The sequence below is a fragment of the Chlamydomonas reinhardtii genome, chromosome 13 (genome assembly GCF_000002595.2).
Source record: "Chlamydomonas reinhardtii strain CC-503 cw92 mt+ chromosome 13, whole genome shotgun sequence".
NCBI classification, from domain to species: domain Eukaryota; kingdom Viridiplantae; phylum Chlorophyta; class Chlorophyceae; order Chlamydomonadales; family Chlamydomonadaceae; genus Chlamydomonas; species Chlamydomonas reinhardtii.
In genome coordinates, this window is record NC_057016.1 from 3514045 (window position 1) to 3527539 (window position 13495).

At 65.6% G+C, this 13495-nt stretch overlaps 2 protein-coding genes across 2 annotated transcripts in view; both read left to right on the forward strand.

The window, feature by feature from the left end:
• The first annotated feature begins 1295 nt into the window (after positions 1 to 1295).
• Positions 1296 to 5827, forward strand: CHLRE_13g587950v5 (uncharacterized protein). The gene is made up of 2 exons (XM_043069703.1): positions 1296 to 4180; positions 4625 to 5827. The coding sequence occupies exons 1-2, from the start codon at positions 1598 to 1600 to the stop codon at positions 4964 to 4966; spliced, it is 2925 nt and encodes a 974-aa protein (XP_042917678.1). The 5' UTR covers positions 1296 to 1597; the 3' UTR covers positions 4967 to 5827.
• Positions 5828 to 5935: 108 nt separating this feature from the next.
• The window catches only part of CHLRE_13g588000v5 (uncharacterized protein), a 10922-nt gene continuing 3362 nt past the window's right edge, over positions 5936 to 13495 (forward strand). The window contains exons 1-13 of the mRNA XM_043069704.1: positions 5936 to 6530; positions 6589 to 7219; positions 7429 to 7482; positions 7923 to 8035; positions 8351 to 8534; positions 8744 to 8818; positions 8943 to 9028; positions 9202 to 9286; positions 9747 to 9818; positions 10282 to 10436; positions 10981 to 11041; positions 12490 to 12948; positions 13227 to 13358. Coding sequence (XP_042917679.1) covers positions 6517 to 6530; positions 6589 to 7219; positions 7429 to 7482; positions 7923 to 8035; positions 8351 to 8534; positions 8744 to 8818; positions 8943 to 9028; positions 9202 to 9286; positions 9747 to 9818; positions 10282 to 10436; positions 10981 to 11041; positions 12490 to 12948; positions 13227 to 13358 — 2121 coding nt within the window. The 5' untranslated portion in view covers positions 5936 to 6516. The remainder of the gene's footprint in view (positions 6531 to 6588; positions 7220 to 7428; positions 7483 to 7922; positions 8036 to 8350; positions 8535 to 8743; positions 8819 to 8942; positions 9029 to 9201; positions 9287 to 9746; positions 9819 to 10281; positions 10437 to 10980; positions 11042 to 12489; positions 12949 to 13226; positions 13359 to 13495) is intronic.

The window sequence follows — 13495 nt, forward strand, 5'->3', positions numbered from 1 at the left end:
GTCCCACACCAACTGTCCCACCCCAGCTGTCCCTTCGGCTCCCTTCTCAAACGCAGCTTCAGCGGAATCTACAGCCTGCCCGACTCCCGGCGTGTGCGGCCTTCCGCCCGCCTTCCAAACGCAACAGCCCCCGCCTCTCCTCGCCAGCCGCTCACAGCCGAAACTCTACTTCTTTCTTTATCGGCCACAAACATCAGCCACAAACAATGCCTCGGAAACAACGCCTCGGAAACTTCCTCCCCACTAGTGCGCGGCCACAGCTCCCCTACCGAACGTCGCAGCACCTATCCTCACCATCAGCAACGCTTCCTCACCTCCGGTTGTGTTGTTGGCGTGTTGCACCGCATTCGGCCTGCCCGCCACAATTGTCGTACACATTCGGGCCCCTCTTCTGCTTTGCTTCGCCTTGTTCTTGCCCCTGTTTGTCACACTGTCGCCCGGCCATTGTTTTGCTGCACGCCGTTGCATTACGCTAGTGCTCGTCTACACAGCTCATCCGTGGACGCCGGTCGACTGCCTGCAGGTGCGCATCGGCTATGCTATCCGCGCGGTGTGGCGTCGCATTGAGTCTGTGTGGTGCTATCGCCTTGGCCGGGCGCCCGGAGCGTGAGGAATGCGCGTCAGCAAAACATCGACACAACCTGCCAGCTACCGTCGGTACAGTAACAGCGCGCGAACGACGCACCAATGCCTTGTCCCTTCTTGCTACGCATTTATGTGGGCACGGGTGGGAGCCACACACATCGGGACTACGCTTTCCTGCCCCTTGCCATGTTCCATCACGGGCATTTTTGGACCCCTGGATGAGACGTGGTGTGGCCCTGCGCGCCAGCGGCGGCGGCCTACCCCCATGGGGCCTTGTGCGGCGCCGATGCGTGATGCCAGACAGCGAGCCCGGCGCTGTCGCGTAAAGGCATTGAGAGAGGACACGGTTTCCTGGAATCGTGTGGGGAGTTGGGGCTTTGACTCCGAAGTCCGAGGCAGCACTTCCCATGCGGGGTTGAATGCACGGTTGAACGGCACTGTCTGTGGAGCAGAATTGAAATCTGGCCAGCTTTACGACGGCATTGGCGGCTTATGCGGCGCCAACGGCCAGCCGCCTGACCCCTGACACACCTCGCGCTTGTTCAGTGTCACCGAAGTTGCCGTCCAACAGCGGCACTGGAGAATGGGACGAGTGTGCCACTGGGCGTCGCGGCAGGGTCCAGAGGCGCTTCTGTTGTGATCGACAGAGGCCACATCAGCACGCGTGCAAAATAAAGCAATGACACACGAGCGCTAAGTGGCAGAGATGACTTCTTTCTGCTAACCTGTTAGTACTTAAGAAGCACACCCACGATTTTGACAAATACTACTCAAGAACGTGGTCAGCGCCAGCTCGCACCTGTTCGCAAGCTTCCCTTGTCTTTTTCATCCTTCGTGGGCTGCCGCTACATAACATAATATGGAGAACAGTGTTAGCTTCACAGAGCTGTTGCGGGTGCTGCCGGGGGACGCGCGCGCAACCATCCTGGGCACATCAACCTTCTCCCGGCGCAGCCTCGCCACTCGCTGTCGGCTCGTCTGCAGCGAGATGCGAGACGTATGTGACAGCACCATGCGAGAAGTGCGACTGTTGCTCAACCCAGAGAAGGTGGCCAACTTGTCCCAGTCGGCATTGCTGACCCGCTTCCCGGCGTGCACCCGCCTCCAACTCCACCTGCCCCCGACGGCCACTGACAGCCGCCTCGCCGGCTCCGTAATTGCAAAGATTGCATCGGTCTCTGGACAGGGTCTGCGTAGTATCGCCATCAGGAGCTTCTACAACGCGTGCTACCGAGGGTCGGGCTACCATAAAGTGGATTTCACGCATGTCGCGGAGGCGGTGCGCCGCCACGTCCCCAACCTGCAAGAGCTGGAGCTGCGCTGCCCCGATCACGTGCGCGCCGAAGCACCACGAAGCCGACTCTCGCGCCAGTTGCGCGTCTTTCGCGCCATCGCCGGCAGCTGCTCCAGTCTGCAACGCCTGGCCATCACGCTGCACCGCCCCGGCAACCTCGCGGGCGTGGACGCGCTGGCGGCCAGCTGCCCGCAGCTTCGCGAGCTGACCGTGCTGCTGGATCCAGCGTTTGAATTTGTTATGGACAACGCAGGCGACGAGTTGCTGCCGAGCTCCGTGCAATCGCTGCTGGCCATCCCTAGCCTGCAGCGGATCGAGCTGATGTGCGCCCATCCCACCAGAGCCAACTTGAAACAGCTGCCGCTGCCGCAGCTGCTGGCCGGCTGCCGGCCGCACCGGGCCCTGCGCCGCCTCAGCCTGCAGTGCGCGCACGACGCTTCCGGCCCATGGCTGGAATTGGAGCTCGGGGAGTTGGGGGAGCAGCAGGAGGGCGCTACGGTGCCGGCGGCGGCGGCAGGCGGCAACGGCAGCGGCAACGGTGGCAGCAGCGGCGGCGGCGGTGCGGTGACGGGAGCCTCAGCGCTGGGACGTGGCGGCGGCGCGGCGGCGCGGCGCAGGGACGGCGGCTGGGGCATCCGGCGAGTGCTCATCGGGCCGCCACCGCGCGACACGCCGCAGACCGCGTTCCTTCGCCGGCTTTCGGTCGTGTTGCTGGCTGCGGCGGACGAGGGCACGAAGCAGCGGCTCATTCCGGAGCTGGTCGTGAGGGAGGTGCTGCTGTACGACTGCACGACAGCGCGCTTCCAGCGGCCGCGTGCATCGGTGACGCAGCTGCTGGCGCGGTGCGGGCGAGTGGAGGTGGGGCGCCTGTCCATGGAGATGGACCGCCGCGCAAACGACGATGACGCGTTCGCAGGCGCGGACCCGGCGCTGGCGGTGGCGGCGGCGCGGCTGCTGAACATGCCGTACGTCATCCAGTTGCACCACGGCTACTGGCAGTGTCGCGAGGGGCCGGCGCCAGCAGGTGGCGGCGGCGACGGCGGCAGTGGCGGCGGCGGTGGCGGCGGCAGTGGCGGCGGCGTTGCGGGCCAGCTCCTGCCGCTGGCGGTGCACCGGCCGCTGAGGCAGCCGCGGCCGCCGGGGCTGCCGCCGCTGCAGCTGGGCACCGCCAATGCCGAGGCGGTGCTGCGGGAGGCGGTGGGGCGGCTGTGGGCGGAGGCGGTCGTGGAGGAGCAGGCGGCGCCGCCAGCAAACGCGGCGGCGGAGGAGGAGCCGCCGCCGCCACAACCCGGAAGCGCTGTGGGCGCAGCGGACAAGCACAGCAGCCGACCGGCGCCGGGGTGGGCGCCGGAGGCTTCTGACGACGAAGACAGCTCCGATGATGGCGATGATTCTGACGACGAAGACAGCTCCGATGATGGCGATGATTCTGACGATGAAGGCAGCTCCGATTATGGCGACGATGGAGCAGACAGCGACGACAGCGAGGGAAGCGGCGGCCCGGAGTGCGAGCGGAACCTGGTCCTGGTCCGCGGGGCCTTCCCGCGTGGCCCGTCTCCTGACTACTACGGCTATTGCGACCGGCCCCTGTGGGACCACTGGCTGCATTCGGCGCTGTCGCGGCACCTCGACCCGGCATCGGCTGCCGCTGCCGACCAGCAGCCGCAGCAGCCGCAGGGGAAGGAGGAGGAGGAGCAAGAGCCGCTCCGCAAGCGCAGGAAGGGCGCTGATGGGCAGGTGGCTGGTGGTGGCGGCGGCGGTGCGGCGGCTGCTGACGCGGGGGCTGCCAGTGGCGACGAAGGGGAGGCGCTGGAGGCCGCGTGTGAGTGCCTGGATACGCTGGCGCCGCATGCCTGCATGCCGGCCGTGGATGCGATCCTGCTGAGTGGCTGCGACGAAGAAGCCGCGGCCGAGCTGGTTGCGCTGCTGCGGTCGGCGGCGGCCCGGATTGGCGAAGACGTCGGGCCTGGCGGCGGCGCAGATGGCGGCGCAGGTGGCGGCGCAAGTGGCGGCGCAGATGGCGGCGCAGGTGGCGGCGCAAGTGGCGGCGCAGGTGGCGGCGCAAGTGGCGGCGCAGGTGGCGGCGCAGGTGGCGGCGCAGGCGGCGGCGCAGGCGGCGGCGCAGGTGGCGGCGCAGGTGGCGGCGCAAGTGGCGGCGCAGGCGGCTGTGGTGGTGCTGGCGGCGCCCCGGCGGCTGCGGTGGAGGCCGTGGTCCTGGCCGCGCATGTGGGGCGCTGGCCGGGCGGTGGGAGGGACTTCGTGCCTGGTGCGGACTCCGCCCTGGCCGACGCAGTACTGCAGGTGCGGTGTGGTGCAGGCGCGGGGGCAGGGGCCGGGGATGGGGAAGGCGAGGGGGTGTGATTACCAGCCCAGCCCTAAACCAAACCAAGCTAGGGCGAGGGGGAGGGGGGAGGCGGGGCGAGGGGGCCATGCGCGGACACGAGCATGCAGCTGGTGGTGCAGGGTTGGGTTGCAAAGCCTAGGACAGCGCGTGCGGCCTCCATGTGGCCCTTGCAGCCCGTGCGGCCCACGTGGCACGGCATCTCTGGCGGGTCCGTGATGCCGGTGCAAATGGAGATGAACCAGATTAGGCCTCACGAGCTGCGTGCGGCAACGGCATATGCGAACACGTGCATCCGTCCACCACATCATGTTTGTGAGTGTGACTGTGTGTGTGTATGTATGTGCATCGTAACCGCAACCCGCGACGCGTGCCCCTGGCCCTGCACCGACATGCTGCCGCAGGTCCTCACGGAGCTTTGGGACCAGGCCGCCGCCACGACGGGGACAGGGGCCGGCGGCGGCGGCGCACCTCCAGCTGCGGCCGACGGCGGCCAGGGTGTTGGGGCGGGGGCTAGGCCTGCCCTGTCCTCCGCTCGGGCCTCGGCAGCGGCGGCGGCGGCAGGCGGTGCTGCTGATCGCTTGCGCGAGGGTGCGGGTGAGGGTGAGGGTCAGGGTGACGTGTTGGTGCAGCTGGAGCGGCTGCTGGCGCTGGATGCTGGCGTGAAGCAGCTGTGGGCGCTGGCGACCAGAGCCGCTGTACCTGAAGCTAGAGGTGGAGGTGGCGGTGGAGGCGGCCTCTACTAGCCTGGGCCCGGCGGCTTCGTCGGTGACTTCCGTGCCCTGGTGGAGAGCGACGGCTCGGATGGTGGTAGTGATGGCGACAGCGGCAGCGACGATGATTTGAATGAGGAAGAGCTAGATGAGGCGGATGAGGTGGAGGAGGGGAAGGGGGGCAGTGATGATAATGAGGATTAGGGTACGGGTGCATGCACATGGACATTTAGGGGATGGGGACTGGGTGTGCGACCACGTGGTGTGTCCGTGACGGCACTCAAGCCGGGGGCAGGAGCAGGGGCACGGCGCCATGCCCTGGCGGAGGGCAAAGGCGGAGGGTAGTGGGCAGTGGTAGGGCATTCGCGTGCCGTACGGTACCGGGCAAGTAGCGCTGGAGGGCGGTACCAGGGCTGCCCAGGTGCTGGCCTCAGTTGCGGGCTGTTGGTTGGCTATTGCAGGCGACTTGGGGCAGCGTCGTGGGCCGGCGTTGCTGCACCTTGCATAGAGGGGCATGTGGCCGGACACAGGCAGACAGGCTGGACGTGACACGAGGTGGTGAGGGGGGACTGCCGGAAGGAGCGAGCGAAGTGCTAGGGCTGGCCGGGGCTGTCAGCTGTCGGCACCCTTCGGCACTCTGAAGCCGGCTGGATCATGCATCGTCACGTACGCATTCGCGCGCAACGCTCTTTTGCATAGGAATTTTGATGGGCGTAAGTGGGCACTGGACCGTACTACTTTCCGATCAGGGCTGGCGTGGTTTTTGCCGGCCATGTATGCTCCGCCTGCGGTTGGAACTAGGCGCAGTGAACACGTTGGCTACTGATAGCAAAACCTTACATCAACACCTCTCGAGAGTGTTCAAGTGTGCTTGAATCATGGGCAGCCAACTTTGTCCGCCCCAGGATCCAAACACGTTTTGGCTGAACCGGCCACGCCTCGCCCCGTCCACGCCAGATTTGCTTCATGTGCAGATAACTGCTAACATTTTACACCTAAATCGCACAGGCACAGCAGTATACACGCTTGTTTCCGCTAAATTGGGTGTACTTCGTCTTTCTGTAAGCGTTTGGCGCAACTTTTGCGTAGCAGATAAGCATCTGCGATCTGTATTTCATGAGCTCTACAACACACCGAATTGGCTGTGGGCAAAGGAGTCAGGGCCAGGTAATTTCACGCGTCGTCGCTCCAGCTTGCGTCAGCGCGGTCGCGCGAGTCACAGAAGCGTCTGACATGTCAGAGCATGGTATCATAGCTCAGTTCTGGCGCTTAAGAGCGCTTGAGCAAGCCTGAGCGTGCCACGTGCTGGCGGAAAGGGAACGTTGCTAATAAGTAGTGGCCCGGCAACGCCTATTGGGCGTCTTGACATCGGCTTTCTGCGTTTTCTTATCTGGCTGGCCGCATACAAGTTTTAAGCGCGGCGTGCGAAGGCCTTGAGCGGCAGAACATTCGCTAGTATATTTCCCAGGGCAACGTTTGTTGTCGGCACCCCAGCACTGATAATTACAAACCAAACTGCAGGTTGCGTCGTCTGGGCCGCTGGGAGTTCTTCCAGCGGGCGGCTTGCGGCCACACGGGCCGACATGGCTGGCCCCGAGCCCCCTCGGCGTCGCAGCGGAATGCTCTTCTTCCGCGCCCTCCACCTCATGCCGCAGCTTCAGCTCTAGTAGCGTCTTCTTCAAGCACGCTAGCGGCAGCAGACGGCCCAGCCAGGCGCGATGGCCCGCGCCCGCGCGCCGGCGCCTCAGCACCATCACGCGTGCAGTGGCCTCCGCCTCCGCCCCCGCGCCCTCGTCCTCCTCCCCCTCCGCAGCCGCCGCAGCTGCGGCACGCCCCGGCTCCCCCTCCACAGCCGGCGGGGCCAACGCCTCCCCCGGCTACTTCGCGGGGTTCTGTGAGGGCGGCGAGTGCTCCGTGCTGTGGGAGCAGCTGCGCTGGGTTGCCAGCTGGAGGCAGATGCGAACCATGTACGACAACTTGTTGAGGGCGGAGGCTGAGGCGGCGGCGGCGGCAGCCGCCGCTGCCATGGCGGCGCAGGTCGCCGCCGCCATGCACAGCGGCGGCGGCGGCGCCAGCGCCACTGCTGGCGGCAACAACTACAGCGGCAGTAGCAGCAGCACCAACGCCTCAATGAGTATGGATGTGACGGCAGCTGCCGTGGCCGCCGCCGCCGCCGCGGGCGCCTCGCCCGTCGCCTCCGTCGATGGTGGTGCGCCGGCCGGGCGGCGGGACCGGTCGGCGCCGGGTCTGCTGGGCCTTGACGACACGTATGCGTTCCTGCTACAGGTCAGCACGCGTAGTGGGCACTGTCAATTTAAGCCCGGAGCCTCAAGACAGAGGCCGGGGGAGTTGTGATACGGGATACCTTGTTTAAGACGTAACAGGGCGCAGGACGAGCCGACTGAAACAACGCTAAGACTACAGCTAACAAGGTGGCCACGTGTCGTCGTCCTGCGGCCCCTGCCCCCCCCCCCCCCCCACACACACACACACAGCTCCAGGACTTCTACCACCTGCGGCAGGACGAGTCGGACCTGCAGGAGATGCAGGTGTGTGTGCGTGTGTGTAGGGGTGTGTGAGTGTGTGTAGGTGTGTGTGAGGGTGTGTGTGTGGGGGTGTGGGGGTGTGTGGGTGGGTGAGGGGGTGAGGGGGGGGGTTGTAAATACCAACTCAAACTGAACCAGCCAAACCAAGTTAAGCAAGTGGAGGGGGGTAGTTCATTCCAATCCCAAGATAAACCATTACTGGCAGGACTGATGTGTGTGGGATCTGTGGAGTGTGTGTATAGGACAGTGTGAGGGCTGGGGCGGGGAGTGGTGCGGCGGTGTGTCGGGAGGCTGTGTGGGGCGGCGCGGGGCACATGCGGCGCCACCCTCCACACCACGCCGTGCCCTGTTTGTCCCGGCCAGCCCCTCTGTGTACCTGTACCGTGTACGGCATCACCACGTGCCCGCGCTCGCATGCTCGCCCGCACTCGCAACGTCCGCAGGACTTCCGCTGCCGGCTGGTTCGCGACATGTCCATGTACGTGCGGCGCATGGACGCCGAGCAGCTGGAGGCGCTGTGCTGCGCCTCGGCGGTTAGCGGCAAGTGCCTCACAAGGTGCGGCGGGGCGGGGAGGGGGCGGGGGTGACGGGGTCCGGGTGGCGAGCGATCCGGCGGGATCCACGGACAACCTGCGGAGTTGGTGACATAACACCGTCCACACGCATGTTTGCCCAGGCGCTAGGTGCAACCGTGTGGGCGCGTAGTCCATTGGCGAAAGCGGACGCCGCGTAGGTAGGGGTGTAAGAACATGGCTATGATGGCCAAGTCTTGCCTCAACGAGGCGCGGACGTGGTCAGCGACCTACACGCCCTTCCGTGCTTTCCTAATGTCGTGCTTTGTCATACGTGTGTTTTGTTGTGCCTGCCTCAGGGAGCGCGCGGACGCGGTTCAGGAGCGGCTGCTGCGGATCCTCAACCACAGCAGCAACGGCGGTGGCAACGGCCACAACGGCAACGGCAGCAGCAAGAGCAGTAGCAGCGGCGCGTTTGCCGGGCTGGGGCCCTACGCGGGCCGGCGGCGGCCGGCGGGGAGCGATGTGGGCGGCGGGTTCCAGGTGGGTCTCACACACCGGTGCTGTCGTGAGTGTCACCATCGGCATCCGTGTGCCGTGTGTGTGAGAGCGTGGCGCTTATGCGTGTTTGGAGTTGCTGCTCCGCATGCTGCGCCTGCAAACAATACCTGCATTTTCCTTGCGCATCATGAACACGGCTAACTGTTGTGTGTGGTAATAAACACACGCGCGCGCGGTCTCACTCCTGGCAGGTGCTGACGCCGGCGCTCAACACCATATTCGCGCTGTACGACCACGGCTACCTGCCGCAGGTGGCGCTGCTGCAGGTGCGGGTGTGGGGGGGGGAGAGCAGGGACGGGGGGGCGAGGGTAGCTTTTCGTGTGTGCGTTGGCCCACTCTCACGCACACCCCGATTCCCCTATCCTGCCACACATGAACGCACACCCGCAGGCCGTGTTCCGCCAAGCCGTGGACCACACGGGGGAGGTGACACGCACCCAGTGGCACGCGTTGCAGGGCCTGGCGCGCCGCTTCAGGTGGGTGACAGCAATGACAGGGTGCGGCATGGCTGGGGGGGAGGAGCAGGGCTAGCCCAAACAAGCCTAAGGGCGGGGCGGGCGGGCTGGCGGGCGGGCGGGCTGGCGTGTTTTCATTGGGTGATTAGCCTACATGATTGACGGCACCCGGATCCCTCACACGCCCCCCACAGGTTCATGGTTGACGACATGTGGCTGGAGGACCTGCACGCGGCGCTGAGGGACCCGCTGGCCTGCACACCCGACTTCGGACGCATGGTGGGCGGGGTGCTGGGGGGGGGGGGCGGGGCAGGGCGAGGCGGGGCGGGGCGGGGCGGGGCGGGGCGGGCCGGCGCGGGGCGGGGCGGGGCGGGGCGGGGCGGGTGTGTGTGTTGGGAAGGAGGATGGCGTGTCTGTGTTAAGGAGCCGCACATTGCGTGAATGTGTGTGTGCAGCTTTATACGGGAGGCTTGTACGGTGAGGAAGGATACCGTGTGTTGGCTGTTGGGTGTTGGCTGTTCCAGTGCGTTGCTAGCGGTGAGCAGTGGGGAGCAGCGCAGGCCCGAAACGGCTCAGCCGCCAGGCCGCCAGGCCGGAAGGCCACCCCCTGCCCTCCACCTATCCCCACGACCTATTCCTGTCGTCCCCTGATCCCCATCCTGTCCCCTCCTCTCCGCCTGCTCCTCCTCCTCCTCCCCTGACCGCCCGCCTGCTCCTTCCACCACCACCCCCTCCCCAGAGCTGCATCCTGGGCTGCATCAGCGCCTTCATCGTGAACAAGGCGATGGAGCCGCTGGACACGCGAGTGCTGGTGAGGGGGGGGGCGTTGGGGAGGGAAGGAGTGGAGGGGCGTTGAGGAGGGAAGGAGTGGAGGGGCGTTGAGGAGGGAAGGAGTGGAGGGGCGTTGAGGAAGGCAGGGCGGGTGGTGCAGGGCGGAAGGGAGGCAGGGAGGCAGGGAGGAACGTGACGGGGCAAACGGCTGCAGCGTTGCCCACACACGCCTGTCACCGTGTGCTGCCCACAACCACCCTTCCTCCCCCTTGGTGGGTTCGCTTTACCGCCTGCCCCTCTCCGGCTGTGGCAGCGGCATTTATGCCCCGCTTCTGTTCCCTACCTACACATTTCTCCCGCACCTCAAACTTGTGATTCAATGACTCCGTTCCCCATGGACGGCTACTCACCCCTTCACTTTTAAACCATCTTGAGTGCAATTCCCCCGCCCTAACCTCGCCCCCCGCCTCGCCCTCCCTCTCCTCCTCGCCTGCACTCTGCAGGTGGTTGTGGAGGCCATCGAGCGGCGCTACGACGAGGGCCGCTCGCTGCTCAACGCGCACCAGCTGTGCGTGTTCGCGGCGCTGCTGTGGGACATGCGCAGCCCCTTCCGGACCAAATGGCTGGGCATATGCCTGGACCACCTGGCCAGCTGCAGGTGGGGGCAGGATTGCGTGTGTGTGTGTGGGGGGGTGTTACAATCATGATTGTTGAAGGAGTGGAGGCGTAGCCAGGAACAGCAGCATAGCAGCGTGTTGTTATGCCGAGGAGGAAAGCTGCGCGCGTGTGGGGAGGGGGGGGAGGATTGAAGGGTGCGGAAGGGACGGACCGGGTGGCACAGGGCTGCGGAGCTAGTGGAGCAAGTAAGAGAACGTACTAGCCCTGGTGGTGCAGGGGGCATGGTGGTGCAGGGGACATGTTTGTGCAGGGGGCAGGTGCGGAAGCGGCCGGCATGACACCAAGCACCCGTACTCCCGCGCCTGCTGGTCGCCACGTGCGCACCCCTGCCTCCCACAAATCTTGGCACACCCACCCCCACACCACCAACACCCTCACCAAACCCCGCCCCCAAGATTGATCTACTGCAACGACACCAACGCCACCAGCCTCGCTCACCCCAGCCTGCCCACACATACACACACACACACACACACATACACACACACACACACACACGTCATCGTGTCGCCCTCCCCCCCCAGGAGCCACCTGGCCGGCGTGAGTCCCGCCACACTGGTGCTCGCGGTGGAGCTGGTGCTGCGGGTGAGCCGCGCACGCGCGCGTGTGTGTGTAGGTGTGTGTCCGTGTGTTAAAAAACGAAACGAAAGCCCGCCCAATGACGCGACGGAGTTACTTACCGATACCCACCATTTTACCGAGCGTCGCGTGACTGTCGTGACCCAGGTAGTCATACTTACCCGCGATAAGCCTGGAACCCCACGGGCGACCATTCGGCCTGACCCCGCGATGCACCTGTATGCGTCCATGCTCCGCACCCTGGGCGCGCTAAACAACGTTGACCCAGCACGCCTAATTCCCGGATTCCCGCCCGCTGGTCGTAGTCGAGCTCACCTATAGGCAAAGGTGGAAGCATGGGCATAGGGCGGCAGCGAGGAAGTGTCACGGGCATGTGAATGGCAACGGCGATAAGAGAGGCGGCGTGCAGCAGACAAGCTAGGTATCACGCGTCCCAAATCCCGCCCACTAAGTACAATAACACTATTGGAAGAGGGCGAGTTAGCGGTGGCACTGCGACTAAACGGGGTCGAGGCTGCATGGGGGACGTGGCGGGCGGCGGTTGCAGCGTTTCCAGATGCGTGTCAAGCTGGTGTGTGTGTGCGTGTGACGTGTGTGCGCCGTGGGCTGGCGGGAGCTGGCCTCCCGCTCCCCACTCCACGGCGGCACCGAGGCTAGGCACGCTCGCGGCCGCAGTGGCCGCGTCGGCTGTTCGTGACAAGCCCCCCATCCCCCACCCCCCAGAATCCAGTTACCCCCCTGATAGTGCAAACTCGCGCCGCGACGTGTCGCGGGTAGTGCCGCGCCGTACGCCTCGGCGACCTGGCCGTACTCCGTGACGAGGTCCGCCGTCCGCCAGAGCCACCAGAGCCATCAGGTGGTCGCAGAAGGTGACCGAGCGGTACCGATGGGCATATCGCGCATGCATCGCGGGCACCGGACGGGGTCCCGGACCTGTGACGCGGGCTTAAGAGACAAATAGCGCGGGGCTGGTACCGAGACCAGCGGGAACAGGGCGACGAAGGTGTTGAAGTTGAGCTCGTCGTCGCCCAGTCCGCCAGGTCGCCCAAACTACCCCAGCTCCGCGCACCCGGCCCATTTGAAAGGTACAATACAATGTGTTCGTGTGTGTGTGTGTGTGTGTGTGTGTGTGTAGGTGTGTGTGTGTGTGGGGGGTATTTGTAGATACCCGCCCAAACTAAAACAAAACCAACGAAAACGAGCGAAGCACAGGCAGGGAGCCGGGGGGGGGGGAGACCGCATGGCGGAGGCCATTGGACCGGCCAGGCTCCTCTCCGCGGGATGGATTGGGTTTCAGGCTGCTGTACGCGTGTCCTTTCATGCGCGTCTCCCCTGCTTCACCCACCCACGTACACCGCCGCACAGCGCAACGCTCGTACCCCCTACCACATCCTTAGCTAGTCATGACTGTGACCCCACCGCCTCCAACACCGTAACCCACCCGCAACCCTCAGGGCCGCGGCTGGGAGGAGACGCGCCTGCTGTCAAAGCTGCTGCGACAGCTCTTCTCCACCTACGCCGGCCACCCCTCCGGAGGACTGGCGGCGCGGGCCAGCGCCAACGTAAGCGGCTGCCCGCCGCGCGCCGCCTCCCGCATCATCGCCTCCGGCAACGGCCCAGGCATCTCCTCCTCCACAACCGCCACAACCGCCAACGGCAACGGCGGCAGCAGCGGCTCCGCCGCCGGCAATGGTGGACTTAGCAACGGTGCCGCAAACGGTAACGGCGGAAGCGCCGCCGCCGCGGCGGCGGCCGCGGCGGCGTCTCAGCCGTCGTCTGCTTTCACGACGGGTCCGCCGACGCTGGCTGCGATGGCGGCGGCGGCGGCGTGGGACGTGGAGGTGGGCGGCGGCGGCGGCGCGGCGTCGCCGCCACACGACCTCGTGACACTGGTGGACTGGTTGGCGTCCAAGGTGCGGGCAATGCTAGGGCACGGTAGTTACCAGACAGACACGGAGCCAGGCTGGACAGCTGGCGGGTCACACACCCCACGTTGGTTTCGATCCTCGCACACGCTCCCCGCACATACACGCGCCTCCCACACGCAACACCCGCACGCAACTATAACACGCGCCTTCCACATGCGGCTCACCTGTGGGTCTCGCTATGGGAATGGAAAAGCACTCCCCCTGACACACACACACACACACACACACATGCACACACACACACACATGCACACACGCCGCAGGTCCCCTCCTCGCCTGGCCCCGAGCGCACCGACACGCTGGAGCTGCTGCAGCCGCTGGTGGCGGAGCTGGTGGAAGGCGGGCGGCAGCAGCTGGCGGAGCTGGAGCCCAGGAGGATCCCGCCGCTCATCAAGGTGGGGCTAGGGGCGGGGGGAGGTTGTAGATACCGGCCCAAACTACACCGAACCCAATGCACAAGACCGAGGACAAGAGCGTGGCATATGGGGGGCCTGGTGAAGCTTGGAATGGAACCACCTACTCCCAGGTGGTT